The 16,267-nt window shown below is 42.9% G+C and overlaps 1 protein-coding gene across 5 annotated transcripts in view; it reads right to left on the bottom strand.

Moving 5' to 3' along the window:
* Window positions 1-352: 352 nt before the first annotated feature.
* Window positions 353-16,267, bottom strand: part of SMPD4 (sphingomyelin phosphodiesterase 4) — a 29,145-nt gene continuing 13,230 nt past the window's right edge. For 2 of the 5 annotated variants that reach the window (XM_048821786.2, XM_048821788.2), the window contains 11 exons: window positions 14,678-14,767; window positions 14,244-14,288; window positions 11,241-11,386; window positions 10,496-10,586; window positions 7,867-7,967; window positions 6,489-6,652; window positions 5,404-5,609; window positions 4,491-4,724; window positions 2,724-2,855; window positions 2,434-2,562; window positions 353-1,660 (listed from right to left, as the gene is read on the bottom strand). In XM_048821786.2, coding sequence (XP_048677743.1) covers window positions 1,334-1,660; window positions 2,434-2,562; window positions 2,724-2,855; window positions 4,491-4,724; window positions 5,404-5,609; window positions 6,489-6,652; window positions 7,867-7,967; window positions 10,496-10,586; window positions 11,241-11,386; window positions 14,244-14,288; window positions 14,678-14,767 — 1,665 coding nt within the window. In that variant the 3' untranslated portion in view covers window positions 353-1,333. The remainder of the gene's footprint in view (window positions 1,661-2,433; window positions 2,563-2,723; window positions 2,856-4,490; window positions 4,725-5,403; window positions 5,610-6,488; window positions 6,653-7,866; window positions 7,968-10,495; window positions 10,587-11,240; window positions 11,387-14,243; window positions 14,289-14,677; window positions 14,768-16,267) is intronic. The other 3 variants (XM_048821787.2, XM_048821789.2, XM_048821790.2) reach the window with 3 other exon arrangements.

Here is a 16,267-nt window from a genome sequence, read left to right as displayed (position 1 = left end):
AGGGGAGAGCGGGTTAAACTAACTGATTCCTTAAACATATTTTCTGTTTAAACAAAGAAGCTCAGTTTACTTTGGTTTAGTTGGTGACTCTTTTCTAAAGTAGTTTGTTGCTAGGAAGGTAGCACATTTGTTAAAAAATGAAATGTGAGCGATTTTGAACCCAGGGCTACAGATCAGAGGCCTGAACATACTTCCTTTATGCCATCTACCAGAACAAATTGCAGTACTAGAAAGAAACTGACAAAATCTTACTAAAAATAAATGCATAATACAGTACTCACTATTTCACTTACACACACTGCAACACAGTCCTGCTCAAAAAGAAGGTTTAACACAAAACACACTAGGAGACTTTGCTTTAAAAATAAATCAAGCGAGCACTTTAATTTACATACACGGTTTCAAAAGAAGAAACTTGTACCACAAAGAGAAATTTGATTGAACAAGATGAGTGAAAGGTTCACTGGATTTGGTAAACATAAGTTGGAAATGCAGTTATCAGGAAACATGGAAAGTTCCTCATTTTGAAAAGACAGGGACCAGTGAAGACAACAAGTATGTATTGGTTCAGAAAAGGGAATGCAGAGTTAGTCCCTGTGCTAGGCTATGGGATTTCAGCTGCCAGCTCCTCTACCTTTCCTGGTACTTTGAAATATTTATAATGCAATTTTTTTGCAAATCAAAGCAATCATATGTATCTGGCAACAAGATGCAACTCCCCTCTCCTGTTTCTGAGCCAAACCATTATTACCAATTTCCCCCAGTTTTCTGGTAATTTAAGCCAAAAACTTGTTTATGCTAATCATGTCATTTTTGTCCTACTGATTTTTTGGGATTCAGCTTTGTGGCCAGAACTCATGATTTGTGGCTACTATTGCCTTTGTGACCCTGAAACCCCCCTCCCCAGCAACATGATATAAAACCTGCAGAAAGCAGCTCAAAATGGCCAATTCCCAAATTAAGTGGAAAAAGTAAAAAGCTGCAATATGGATAGATTGCCAAATCTAGAGCTGTTTTTATGTGTAGTTTCCCATAGCTACTTTGGGCTGTTCATTTCAGCTCCACAACTATTGGAGGTTGTTCCCCAAACCACAAGCAGTGTCTCTCATTCCGCACATTCAGTAAACTGTATAGAAAAGACAGTTTATCAAAAGAGAATTTACACAGATTACAGCGGTTTCTCCAACCACAAACCCATCCCTCTGGCTCAACTTTAATACAAAAAACACACTTAAAAGTTTTGAAGTGATCCTTTGCCGAAGCCTTTTAATCACGAAGCACTGTACTTTTATCCTTAAAAAGTTTGTTTTACAATGTACACTGAAGGGAAAAATTAGTGTTGATGAGGTTTCCACCTTTCAGTGAAGAAAGTCATTACTACTGCATAAAGAAGATACCCAAGGAGAATAATGAATGTGCAGGCCAGTGGTCCAATGCAGAACCAAGATGCAATGAAGTACATCATGAACAAAGAAAGAAGAGTCCTGTAGCTAGCCAGAAATCTCAGACTGATCCTTGGTCGCCGAGAACGTCCTGATCTTTGTTTCAGTGCTGGGCTGTGCCTGCCCTTCTCTGCAAGGAATGGGTTGGTAAGATGATAGCGACACAAGCTGCCAATAAAGTCTTCCCTGGAGCAGAGAATCTCCATTTGATCAGCAAACTAAGGTATGAAAAACAAAGTCAGTAACAGAACAAGAAAAATGTAAACAAAAATTAAAATGTGGATTTTAAGTTCACACTGAAAAATTGTTGCTTTTATGTTTTGGTTTGTATTAAGGGGACCAGAAAGGATATAGCAATTATAACTCAAAACTCATATGTCTTTCAAAAGTTAGAATTGTTCCAACACAAATTTACATCTGTACTGTAGTAATTCTGCTCATTTACTATTAGTGGTACAAAGCGCTAAACCAACAGAAGGAAATCTGGAACAACAGTGGTCATGCCATTCATATGTACTCAGAAGTGTATACATATTATGTCAGGATATAAGTGGAGAAAGGACTAACCATCAGGTTGCAAGACAGAGCTTAAAGGAGTGAGAGGCAGGAGGAGGAAGGAATAAAAGGGCTTGGTTGGATTAACCCTTTTCCGGCTTATTTTGACAACTAGGGGAACAGAGTGTTCTTTCATTATGCTAATATGATCCTGCGAAAGATATTCGTTCTACCTCATCTACCATGAACAATACATTTCAGTGTACTGTTTCTGATTTGGAGAGACTGTTGTGACATTTACAACTCTTGAGCAATAGGGAAAAAACATGATTCCAGGCTGGAAGAAGAACCCTATGGAGTATTTGCAAACTCATGCCGAAATCCCGTTAATGGTGAGAGTACAAAGCAAGTGTGTAAGTTGTACATTGACACAGGTCAGAGGGAGAATAGGAATATGCAATTGGAAAAAAGAAAGAAGACTTCTCATTGCACTTACCCTTTGATTAATTGCTGAGGATAACTGGAACAACAGTCGCACTAGAGTGGCATTTTCATAACTTCTAATGGGCTGAAGGTCAGTATCTCCCTGGTACTCGATCTCAAACCGCCGTAAGCCATTTATGATCTAGGAACAGGAAAGGAAATAACATACTTTATAGCTCAAATTTGAATTGCATTTGAACTGGTATCTCTCCTCCCATCCCTGACAAGCTAACTATTTCTTTTGCTGTAGAGGCATACACTCTGCTTTCTAGAAGTATTGGACTGGAAGCTTTTCTCTCTTACCTGATACCTGCCAAGAGGCGTAAGAATTAGTCCATCCTCACTCTCAATGCAGTCTGGAAGTTGCTTCTTTCCATTCTCATCCTGAGCTGCTCCACAATTCATCATCATTTGGGTCAGCTGCGCTTCATTCAACTAGTCAAAAAGCACAATTTCTTCATAATTATTCAGTTTTACCACCTTTTTCTGTTCCACCTATTTCCCCATTCACCAGCTCCTGTGCAGCCCCTGAGAACCACATAGCCAATGACTGACAACAGAACAGGTACTGAAAACAACCCATTTACCAGTCTACAACAGAACTTTAAAAAAAACAAAAAAAAGGCAACTAAATTCCTAATTGTTTTCAGAAGGTGGCAAGCCCTGGCAGACAGAAGTATTATTCACTCAGTACATCCTAGTCTTCCCATAGCTGTTGCTTAGCTCTGTCTTCTCCCAGCCATATGCAAGCAAACTTGTGTAAAATCTCTTTGCTTCCTTTCAGCTTAATGAAAGAAGATACTAGAAGATGGCTGCTTCTATTAGCTTTATCACTTTTGCATTTCTACAGCATTTTACATTAGAAAATCTCAAAGTGCTTTAAAAACATTAAGCCATAAAATGCCCCTTGGTAAGTAGGAAAAATATGGGATTATTCTAAGTGGCTACTTATTGTTGGTACCTAGTTTAACATGACTTGGGACCAGTGTTCCCTCTAATTTTTTATGTCCATGGGCAGAATGAATTTTGTTATGTGCATCACTATGAAGGTGATGTGTCTCATATTGGTGCACATAACAAAATTCATGTGATGGAGGTGGGGATGAAGGGTTCAGAATGTGGGAGGGGGCTTGGGGCTGAGGTGCGGGTGTGTGTGTGTGTGGGAGGGCTTTGGGGTGGGGATGAGGGGTTTGGGGTGTGGAAGGGGTCTCACGGCTAGGGCAGAGGGTTGGGGTGTAGGGGGATGAGGGCTCTGGCAAGGGGTGCAGGCTCTGGGGTGGGGCTGGGGATGAGGGGTTCAGGGTGTGGGAAGGGGTCAGGGTTGGATGCAGGGGGTGAGGGCTCTGGCTAGGGTTGAAGGCTCTGGGGTGGGGCTGGGGATGAGGGGTTCAGAGTGTGGGGAGGGGTCAGGGCTGGGACTGAGGGTTGGGTGCAGGGGATGAGGGCTCTGGCTAGGGTTGAAGGCTCTGGGGTGGAGCTGGGGATGAGGGGTTTGGGGTGCAGGCTGCCCCAGGGCTGCAGTGTGGAGAGAGGACTCCCCTCAGCCCTCTCTCACTGCAACAGCTCGGGGCCAGGGGAGAGGCGCCTCTCCCCAGCCACGGCAGCTCCGGCGGGGCTGGGCTGGGCCGATGGAAGGGCTCCTTTCCCCGGCAGCTCTGGTGGGTCTTGGCCAGGCAGGTCTGCACTGCGGGAGTGAGACCTCTCCCCACCGCAGCCCTGAGCCCCTGTGCAGGGCTTAATACACAGCGGCGTAGCCATGCGGGTTAGAGGGACCTTAGCCTGGGATTGATATTTTCAAGTACACAGCACCCGCAACTTTAGCAATAGTCAAGAGGTTTACAGGCATTCAGCACCCCTGGGGAAAAAAAAAAAAAGAATCCTAAAGTGTCTCAAGATGGACACCAAAAATTGAGGTACTCAAACTGAGTGTCCACTTTTGAAAATTTTGGCCTACATGACTTGCCAATGATCACACTGCAAGTAAGTGAGAAAGCTGGAAGTAGACTGCAGAAATCCTGACTCCCATTCATGCTACTTCCCAGTGACAGCACTTGGAAAGAAGTTACCTACCCGAAAGATCTGGCATAGGTACTCCTGTGCCTTCTCCAAATATTCATCTGTTTTCTTGATGCTGTCTTGCCCAATTTCATCTAGGTCATTGCCTGTATAGGAACCATTCATGTCAGACGGGCTGAACCTAAACCAGGATAGGAAGGACTGACTAGCCATGGTCTCTGCAGAGTGGTCTGATATGGATTTTGCCGTTTGCTTGGCCTGGCCTATTAACTGGGCCAATCTTAATACCTGAAAAATAAAAGACAGGAGGATGACTAAATAAAGCAATAGAATAAAGGACACAAGTCAGTAGTAAGCACCAGCATGTGAATACAAGTCTGCCTGGTGACGTATCAGTCAGAACAGAATCAGCACATTCGTTCCCTTAGCTGACATGGACTTGTGCTGGTAGTAGTTATGTGCTCCAGCTCCAATAGAGTAAAGGAAGTCACTGCATCTGGGGCAATCAGAGGAATGCGAGTAACCCCTCAGTTTCCTTTGAGATGCATCTTCCTTCAGTTCACTAGTCTGCTGCTTAGGGAGAGACCCTCTCCCTTTGCTACACCGTTTTTAACTGGCTTGCTGCTGGGTATTGATTATTAACATTATGAATCAGAAATACACACACAGTCATTGTTGAGAGATGAAACAAGTACATGCCCATAGCAGACTGCTCCAAAGCTGCAAACCCAGTCCACCCCACCCTTCAAGACTGGAAAGCAGTCTGTACATTTCTATTTTCGTACTTGTTATGGACCCTTCAAACAGATTCTATAACCATCACCAACTCCTGATTCACCCCCTACTTTTAAAGAGCTAAAATTTCTCCCCCCGTACATGATGGAGCAGATGTTCAGTATGGAGACATACCCCTCACAACAGCAATAAAGGGGCTTACACAGAGCAAGTAAGCAAGGTCATTGCTTACCAAATTCCTGACTTCTGGACCAAACATCTGCTTGTACTGGGAGTCCTGTCCTTCCAAGCAGTAAACATGACTCTTCACCTTAAATGAGGCATCTGTGATTGCTGGAGGCCATGATGACAAGAAGCTCCCACCAAGAGTGGGGGTCATGAAAATTCGGTGTTGACGGTGAGGGATAACAAGTTCTGGCTCCAGGAATAACTGCTCCCCTAGAATTTGGGATAAGATGATGTGGGGTGGAGAAGACTAGATTACACCTTCCTTCTGATTTGGGGATCTATCAATAAAATTTTTAATCACTCATTGTAACAAGGTTGTGAGGTTATTTGGGGGGAGGAGAGGGAGGGCAGGGCCCTAGTTATTACTTCAAGTTTTCCACTGAATCTTCACTCATACAGCAGAAACAGCTTTCACAATTACAATGGTGCATCTAAATCTATATAGACATAGTACTTCTAGGCCATGATTGCTTGTTGGAAAGGATATTATGGTCCTCATACCTGCCCAGCTGAGCATGTTCCAGCACCTGAAATTTTTGTTGCTTGCCTAAACCCTCCTGTGCGCTGCCGGCCCCCGCCCACTGTACCCCAGTACACTCAACATGCAGCTTTCAGGACACTTTGAACTGATATCTAGAATTTGGAGAGCAAGTTCTTCCTGACTAGCCATCTTGCTGAAGTCTGAGTAAATATAAATTTCTGTAGGGCATTACAAAGTTTTAATTCTGAGTTAATTAATAACCAAACACCACAAACAATAAGGAGATTGTAAAACACAAGGAGTTTCTGTTTACTAAAAATACCCAGCATCGTGTTCTTTTTATGTTAGTTAGAACAAATCGGAATCAGTGAGACTGATGAATGGAAATTAGAAAAAAAAATAAGAAAAACATATATATATATATATATATATATATGAAACCAATACTGTAAATAGAAGCAAAGACATCAGGTCTCTGAACTTCAATGTCACATAAGGCAGACACTGAATCCTCCAATTCATATTTCTGCATGCTTCTGAGGCAAAAGCGTTGCTATGGGACAGACCAGGGCAGAAGACTGCAAGGAGGCAACATGGCATTCAGTTACCTTTCTGGATCATTTCAGCTAGGTTGGGCTGAGCAAAGACCTTGGCTACTCGGAACACCATCAGGGCATTTTTAGCGCTGACCAAATCGGTGCGGAGAGCTCGGTTCAGAAAGCCTACAAATAGCTTGGTATACATCAGTAAGTTCTCTTGAATGAAGGGAGCCCTGTCAAAGTAACAGTGGATTTGTGAATACAGCTATTAAAATAAGGAGTAAGTATATTCAGTCTTCTACCAAGTAAATAATCCCATAGAATATATTTTAGACCATCAACTGGAATGATCTCATCCTTTCCATTTCTCACACACATAAAAAAATGTTCCTCCTTACTCTAGCGTTTTTAGGTACCAGTAACAATCTATGACTTTGCGCTGGCAGATATCTAGTTGCATAGATGTGCAATGGGAGAACTTCAGAGGCAAGCTGAAGCCTGAAGTATGGTTTCTATCAAAAGCACTGACTTCACTGCCTCCTGCACAAGTATCCAGGGACCAGAGAAACTGATGCTGCCTCTTCATGAAACCCACCCTCACTGCTGAATGGATTGTGCCACTACAGGTCTTAGGGAAGGAGGAGGTGCCTCAGAACAGCTGGTAAAGTCAACACACAGTCTACTTGTGGAACTCAATGACAGGGGATGTTGTAAAGGTCAAAACTATAACGGGGTAAAAAAAGAAGAAGGAGATAAATTCATGGAGGATAATCTATAAGCCAAGATGGTCAGGGATGCAAAACCATGCTCTGGATGTCCCTAGCCACTGATTGCCAGAAGCTGGGAGTGGACGACAGGATCACTCAATGACTGCCTGTTCTGTTCATTCCCTCTGAAGCACCTGGCATTGGCCACTGTCAGAAGACAGGATACTGGGCTAGATGGACCACGGTCTGACCCAGCATGGCTGTTCTTATGACCCAGGATTTTGGACGCAGCACAATGCAATGAGCAGTGTAGTTTGTAATGTTGGAGTCACCTGGGGGGGACTTGTCAATATAGCTTTAAGCCAAAGAAATATTTTTACCCATGTCAGGGTGACAGATATGCCATCTTTGTTCTTCCTCAGCAGGAAGGCCAGTCTGGCACCTGCTGTATGAAGCAAACTACTTAGAGTAACATGTCAGGAGGAACTGAATGGGGTAAACTAGGAAAGTAGATCTCAACCTTTTCCATTCTGTGACCCCACCTCATGATAAAGAAAGAGGGTGCTTGGGTCACAATTCCACAGTTCAGTATCCATGAACTAGATGCTTACAAGGAACAACATTTAAAACTCTGCCTTCAAGATTTCATATGCAAAATTCTAACGGTTAATAGATGCCATCTGCTGAAGTCAGGATTGGAGTGACCTGCAGATTCTGCTCAGGAATAACCCTACGTTTACCATTTCTCTGATACACTGCGAGGCTGAGGCTCTGAACTCTGAAGTGGTTTCTCAGGAGCATATCTCCAGGGCTGCACGTAGCTTAACCACATCTCCAGGACCTGAAGCAAAACCACAACAACATAAAAATCAATTCAATTGAAGAAGGAAGATTTTGCTTGTTTGTTTTGCTAAGTCCCTTGGACAATGACACCCACTTTCTTAATGCCAACAAAAGGCTTAAGGAATGAAAATATCTTGCAAAAGTCTCAGCCCTGAAGAACAAGACCATGTGCCCTTGCATCAGAGCTGAAGAGAACTAAATGCTTAGTAAAAATCCATTAACAAAACATTTTAGGAAATGCCTGGTTTTACTGAACAAGCAGCTCACCCTCTACAATAACAGTTAGATGAAAGCGTGCTCAGGTGGCTGCCATGGAATTGAAGATGCATCCACCAATCAAGCTGATGTACCAGTACTGGTGTATGCAGTGTTGGGCCCAGGATATTAGAGACAAGGTGGGTGAGATATCATCTTTTATTGACCAACCTCTGTTGGTGAGAGAGATAAGCTTTAAAGCTTACACAGTGCTCTTCTTCAGGTCCAGGAAATGTACTTAGGCCAGGTCTACACTACAGAGTTAGGTCAACATAACTGTAAGTATCTGCAGATTTACAGCATTGCTCCCGCCGATGTAAGTCCTCCACTATACCGATCAGTGGCAGAGTCTGGTGCTGCTTTGAGTTGGTGTGTCCTGGTCTGTGGGGAGCTTGCTTCTAACGATGAGCTTTGAGAGGTTGGGAGCGTTGTTTGAAGGCTAGGAGAGGGGGTTCAGGAAAGATTTCTTTCAGGATGAGGTCCTCATCAAGCGTGGGTTGTAGTTGTTTGATGATACCCCGTATGGGTTCCAGTGTGGGGTGGTAGGAAATAACTATGGGTATGCAGTTGGAGGGGAGTTTATTTCTGTATTGAAATAGGTTCTCTCGAGGTATTTGGGTGGTCTGTTCTATGATGGGATCTACTTCTCTGGTGAAGTGTGGTTATTTAGTATGGCAGTTTTGAGCATGTTAAGGTGTATATCCTGGACTTTCTCCTCAGAGCATATTCTGTGAGTGCCTGACTGCAGACAACAGATTTCTTGGTGTGTTTGAGATGGTTGCTGCATCTATAAAAGTAGGCAAGGTGATCTGTGGGAAGTTGTGGTGAAAAATCTATAAGGGAGTGTCTGTCTGGAGGATGAAAATATCATTGATGTATCTCAGATACATTGGTTTCATGGCACATTTGTCCAGAAAGTCTTCAAGGTGGTCCATGAAGAGGCTGGCATATTGGGGAGCCATCCTAGTACCCCTGGCTGTTCTGGGTTTGAACAAACTGTAAAATTGTTATGGGCGAGGATGAAATGGATGAGTTCAGCAATGTGTTTAGTTTGGATATCTGCGGTTTCTCCATTGTTTTGTAAATATTTGAAGCAGGCAGCAATGCCATCATTGTGAGGAATGTTGGTGTATAGTGAAGTGACATCCCTGCTGGCAAGGATGGTGTTCTGAGGGAGGTTGTTAATATTGCAGAGTTTGTGGAAGAGGTCGGTTGCGTCTTGGAGGAACCTGGCCCTTTGCTTGGTGAGTGGTTTGAGGATGGTTTCTATAAGTCCCAATATTCCTTCCGTGCGAGTGCCGTGGCCAGATACGATGGGTCTGCCTGGGCTCCCTTGTGTATCTTGGGAAACACGTAGAAGGTCCCTGGCGTGGGTTCTTGGGTGATGAGTTTGTAGAGTTTCTCTTGGGAGTTGTTTGGGGAAGGATTTGATGATATTCTTAAATTCCTGGATAAATTGTGGTGCGGGGTCTTCTTTGAGTTCTTATAACAGGTGGTGTCGGAGAGTTGTTGGTTGGCCACGTTAATGTAGTCATCATGGTTGAGGACTATGCTATTATTCTGACATTTAATATCATTCACTGAAGCACCATATAGTCTAGTGAGACACATGGAGGAAGGGCTGAATAGTGTTTTGTGTTAACGCTTTTTCAGTCCTTCTTCTCCAATACAGCAGTGGGCACTCACACAAGAAACTACTAGGCAACAGGGGGTGAAATCTTGACCCCACTGAAGTCTGTGACAACCTTGACTTCAGTTGAGTTAAGATTTCACTCCTAGAGGCTTCCCAGTGGTGTATTCTGTCCTATCTGCCAAACATGGCAACATAACTGACCCAGCCATGTCACTTCCCCCAAGGAGGAGGAATGTATATTTAAAACATTTTGATATAAGAAATTAAAGCCGTATTTCTTCTCCCAGTCTGGTTAGTTACAACAAGATTAGAGTATATTATTAGATAGGACAAATTTATCCATAAACATACAGATTCTCTGTGGTAAGAATAGCTTGTTCTCAACCAGTACTCATTTCCATGAAGGGAAAGAGAAACGAACCACCACCACATAGTTTCACCAGTATCTAATACCTTGACTACACTTCATTTCTAACTCTAGTCTTAATAAATGTTTATTTCCCTCCCCCTGAGGAAAAAAATCATGAACAGGGAACAGTTCTACAAAAACAGTAGTTTTATCACTGCAGCTGGCTCAGTGTTTTATTAACTAACTCTGATTTTGTCTGGACTCAGCAGAAATAAAGGCTGGTACATACAGCTCTGAAAGAGGCATCCAAAGGCCAGTGGCCAAAACAATGCTGCAGGAAGATATAGAGCTTCTGCTGGACAAACCGAGGAATCACAACTCTGCAATGAGATTCAGACACAAAGACACTTGTATAAACAAATAATAGATGATAAAGTAATATCTCAAACATTTAATACAGACGTAACAAGTTTTGATAGCTTCTTTCTCAGCTGAAGGAGGAGCCAATGATTTGAACATGTCTGAAAAGTTCTAATAGTGATGCACACAACCTGCTATTCCAGGGCCAAATGCAACCCAAGTGCCTCTAAGAAAGCTGCCCAGTGTTCTCAGCTGAAATTTCTTTCTGGTGCAGTTTCAGTAACACAACTTTTCTCTACTGATCTGCACATGTCCTTTGCAGAGATATGCAGAGAAATTATTTCTGCACCAGTCTGACTGCTCTTCTAAACTTGCTTCAACTTCCCTCTGTTCTCAGAACAAATACTAGGACCTCTAAAGCAGTCTGATCCCCTCCTCCTTTTCTAAAAAAGCTGAAGCATTTTCCATTGTGGATACATTGTGGATTGGGAGCAACTACTTCCTTCTTCCCTATTCTGATCTGGACTCCAGCCCAAAGTGCATGAGGAGTATAAAAGTGGGCTCTCTCATCCTAATAATAATGCAATTTCAAGCTCTCAACAAAAGCAAAACTGCCAAGGTATGTATTAATTAGTGCTTTGTATGCCTGAAAGGCAGTTTGACAGTATACCTACCTCTTGAATTCCTCCAGTGGGCTGGCTGTATGGGAATGGGCTGAGGGCGAGAGTGGCTCTGGTTTCAGGCTGTTGGCAAAAGCATGTAGATGCTTCACGAGCAGTCTTATCACTAACACATGCTCTTCTGTAGGTTTAAATGACTCCTAGATTTAAAGCAATAGGCAGAAAGATAAGTTTTGCTTGTTAACGCGCTATGAGGGAGCTCAGCACAAAGATATTTTCACATCAGACATTTAAACAGGAGTGTCCCTACCAGTTTAGTTCTGTGCCACCCAATTTGAACAAATTATCTCCCCAAGAGAACAAGTTGTATCACAGCTCTGCCTTCAACAGCTCACTAACAAATTTTCCACTCCATGCATCTGATGGAGTGGGTTCTAGCCCATGAAAGCTTGTGCCCAAATAAATGTGTTAGTCTCTAAGGTGCCACAAGGACTCCTCGTTGTTTTAACAAATACCTGTGAGGCTTCTTTTAGTCACTGTGATTACAGGAGAAAGGGGTTTACAGTCTATCTTTTTGTTTCAAGTTATAGTAACCCCCTAGAGAGTAATAACAGAAATTAGTTTTACTTTAACTTACCCCCCTAAGGAAAAAATAAGAATATCCATTATTTTATTTATTATTATTTATTATTATTATTATTATTATTGTCTGTTGTTGGTAACAAAACAGAATCATTATTATGCTCTCAGCTCACTCTCTACTAAGCCTTCCTTCTTATGTGCGTGTTCTTTTGCCTCCTAAAAAAGAAAAATTCTAAAGAAGTTATGGAAAGAGTAATATTTGCTTCTGTTGCTCATGTCCTGAATGATCCTGTTGCACTTAACATCAGTATAAGTATTTTTTGGTTTTTTTTGGAAGGGGTGGTCATTCAATTTTTTTACTGGAAGTGTGGGAGATGGGAAGATCTTTTTCATGCAAGGAACATGGAGGGGTGAGTGTGGGCCAGTTTGGTATTGCTACCAGAAGAGTGAGCATATGGAGGAATGGGGAGATGCTACAGGGAGAGAAAAAGGGAGTCAGATATCAGTGTACCCCTTCCCCACTACTGCAGAGCCCAGGAGCACACACCAGCTCTACTGGTGTTCTAACCTGCCTTAGAAACAGTAAACTAATCTCAAGCCACCACTAAGGGCTGTTTGTGGGAGATCAAGGATAGCCAAACACAAGTACCACAGCAACAAAAACAAGTGTGATGGAGGGTTGCACTGAGCTGCATGTGTTATCAGCAGCTGTGAAAGGAGATTCTTGGATGCTATAATGAAGCTGTGTTCAGGTGAAACTTCAGGGCTGCACAGTTTGACTACTTGGGACAGGTTGTTTTGGTTTATTAGGAAACTACTTCTTATCTTTTAATTGTGTTTAACTGTGTGTGAGCAATTCAGAACAATTCTTGGTGCTGCGATGACACTTTAAAGCCCTTCCTACTTGCAAGGGCTGTGGGGAAGCAGCTAACAGTTTTCATGTGCTTAAACAGTTCTGAAAATTTTCTTTACATAGCTAGGTTCCCTCTTGGAAAAGGCTCAACTCCTGACTGCTGGCAGGCGATGAAGGGCCTCTGTCTGCAGCAGTGCAGTTGGATGCATCTATGCCTTCTCTAAGGCCATGTCTGCACTACCTGCTGGATCAGCGGGTAGTGATCAACCTATTGGGGATCGACTTATCGTGTCTAGTGTAGAAACGATAAATCGATCCCCGATCGCTCTGGTGTCGACTCCAGAACTCCACCAGGGCGAGAGGCGGAAGCGGAGTTGACAGGGGAGTGGCGGCCGTCGATCCTGTGCTACGAGGACGTGAAGTAAGCGATTCTAAGTCGATCTAAGATACGTCGACTTCAGCTATGCTATTCTCATAGCTGAAGCTGCATATCTTAGATCGATATCCCCCCCAGTGTAGACCATGCCTAAGGGAGGGAAGGCCCTATTACTAGGATTAATGAAGACTCCATTTGTATTCCTGCCAGTGTCCATCACCATGGACGTGAGGCTACAAAAGGGGTCACACCAGTTGAGAGGTGGCTGCAAGCCAGTTAGTCTATATAAAGTCTGAAGGAGAAAATACCTAACAAAGACCTCGTAGGTAGGCTCTTTCTGGTGCTATGAACTTAGACCAAGATTTTCAAAAGTGGCTAGTGATTTTGAGTGCCCACCTTGAGACCCTTATAGTCTGATTTTCACATATTGCTGAGCACCCACTTTCTGAACATCCAAGCCCCTTTAAGGAACCTCAAACTGGGCACCCAAAATCACTAGTCACTTTTGAAAATCTTGGCCATTGACTACCTCCAAGAAAGCATTCTATGTTGTTTTATATAAGTCTTCAACTGTTTGTATGGTTGCATTTAACTCCATTGTTCATTTTTACACTAACAAATCCTGTCACTTAAAAGCTATTTGACTAGCTAATTTCCTCATAACCTGGATCACCAGCATCACAAGCATTGTTCTTTAAAGCTAAAAGGCAGCTTCTGTTCTCCCCACGCTTTCCAAAAGCTTTTGACCTCCAGCCCTAATCTGCAGGAATGTTCACACGATCATTCCTCCCTTTACCCAGAAAGGTGGAGAAAATACATATTTCACATAAGTTTAAGAACAATACTATGGACTGGCATGATGATTTAAGGCTATAAAACAATGAGCCAGGTAGCAGATTCTTATTTTCCTTCTTAAGCGGTATGTTGAGTAATAGTAAAAGTGTTCATGCCGCCTATGCAAAAGCAGAGGACTAAGTGGTTAAGGCAGGGAGAATTCATACCAACATTAACTTGGCTTTATGGACTCTGCCTCACCAAGTGAGTAAAGGGCTGAAATATGGAGATGAACCCAGGAATCTGTTCCAACAGGAATGGCTTTGCAGACATGTCCTGAATAATCTGCAAATGTGCAACCCACATATCCCTTTGTGAAGTTAGGCAATCAAGCTCAGGCTGCCAATATTAATTTAACCCTGTCAGCTGTTTCTCACTGGAAGTGCAGAACGATTGTTTACATGTTACCTACCTCTCTCATTGGGGTACAGCCATGCAATCTCTGATCTCCTCTTCCCTGCAAAATTCATTTAAAGGAGCAGAACATGACAGACAGAATTCTGTCATTAGCAAAGCAAGTTGTTGGGCCAAGGAGATATTAGCACAGTGTCAAATTTTTCCCTTTAAATCCATTAAAAGAGATGCATCTCTTAAAATGGGGATCCCAATTGGTCCTTCTAATATGTGCTAGTCATCTAACACCCTTTTTCAAGGTGTTCATCAGTATCTCTCAGTATCTGCTGCACCTAGCTTTACCAAATGTTGTTTCAGTGGAACTAATCTCTGACTCATCTTGCAAACCTGCTGTACAGCTGCCTTTTCTGCTAGTGCCAATTAATACACTTTGCAGATTATATGATGAAACAAGATTTTTGAAAAAGAAACAAAATGAAAAGATGGCAATACTTGGTATGCGTGGAGGGCCTGGTAGCCGGATTGGGCAGGACTACTGTGGTGTGTACTGGAGATACTGAGTCGGTAGTGGAGAACCTCCAGCTGAGAGACAACAGAAACAAAAAGGAAGGAAAAAGGGAGAGAAAAGAGCAAGAGAGAAAAAAAACAAACAAGAAACAGTGAGAATGATCCAGAGAAGGGGTTGTGGGGGGAAAAAATGGAAGTCACAAATACAGTCAATGACAACATATCACAGCAGCTGCGGGCACAGTATCCTCTTCTCCTTTTGGTAATCAGTTGCTTGATTGCACAGGTACCTTGACCCTCATTAAGTTGGGAAAGTAATTGACAGGACATTGTTGCTGGGTTCACAATTAATATTAGTGGGTTGGGGGGAAGCTCTGAGTGAGTCGTCTCTGTGTCTGCCTCTACCACAGAAGCAGCAGGCTTGTAACCATGACCTGACAAGCATAGAGACACACAGCTTCCACCAAACACGTTGAGGAAATCTTAGGCTCATGAAACTAAGTCCAACCTCTCCACTTGAAACCAGCTAAACTGCAGGACAGAATAGCTGAATATAACGATTAACACGTGGGATGCTTTGATGTGGGGCAAAACCAATAATTTTTCTGGAAACTTGCAAACTAGTATTATGAAAGCTACTGTAAAGCTATCCCGTAGCCTGCAGTGCACTGGCAGACCAAGGTTTGGGATTCTTGCTGGTGTGCCAGTGAGAATCAGAGGAGCCAGTACGGGGACATATCTTGCCCCAGGGACATGGAGGGGGAAAGGGTTGATTTCATCACTGTGAGCCTCTCCAATTAACTGTAGTATTGACAATCACCAGATAGGAGTCTGCATGCTCCATGATTTGTTTTTCTAGTTAAAGGCCAAATACTATTGATGGGAATTCAAATTTGTGGAAAGTTAATAAGTCTCAAAGACCGAATGGCCTCTACTATTGGGGGGGGAGAGGGGGCAGGCTGGGGAAACACCCAACCAAACAAAAAGACAAGCTTGTTGTAGAGATGGCATGCTGAAATAAAAACACGGCCATTAAAGTTCTAGGCGAGTGCCGAGATCTTCCCAAGTCTCAACCACACTCCTCCTTGGACAGGAAACATTTTCTAAAACTAATCAATATAGTGGTGAAGAGGATACTGTAGCCACATTGACATGTATGGAATAAATTAAAAAAATCAAAACAAAATGTACACCTAAACAGAGACCCAAATCAACAATATCAGACATCTAAACTAACTCTCCGTCTCACGCCTCCTCTAAGTTTATCTGTTCCTTTCTCCTCTATTTTCAATTCAGTTTTATTCTGCTTTGCTTTGACACTGCTAAGAGAGTGCTAGCAATGCCACTGCAAGGTCCCCAACAGCAGAGCCCATCTTCTGCAATGGTAATTAACTCCCCTCCCGTTTGCTGCAGCAAGATCTAGACACCTGAAGAGTGCCACACATGCAATTGTTACTGGGATCTGCGATCCCTGGCAATGTAAGAACAACAGGCTTTACACAGAACCCTGTTAGATACTGGCCCCTTAAAATAAATCAAATCATGACAAAAGCAGAAGCTAAAAGGAAACAGATA

The sequence above is a fragment of the Caretta caretta genome, chromosome 15, assembly GCF_965140235.1.
Source record: "Caretta caretta isolate rCarCar2 chromosome 15, rCarCar1.hap1, whole genome shotgun sequence".
Taxonomy (NCBI): domain Eukaryota; kingdom Metazoa; phylum Chordata; order Testudines; family Cheloniidae; genus Caretta; species Caretta caretta.
This window is presented reverse-complemented; position numbering and strand designations above follow the sequence as displayed.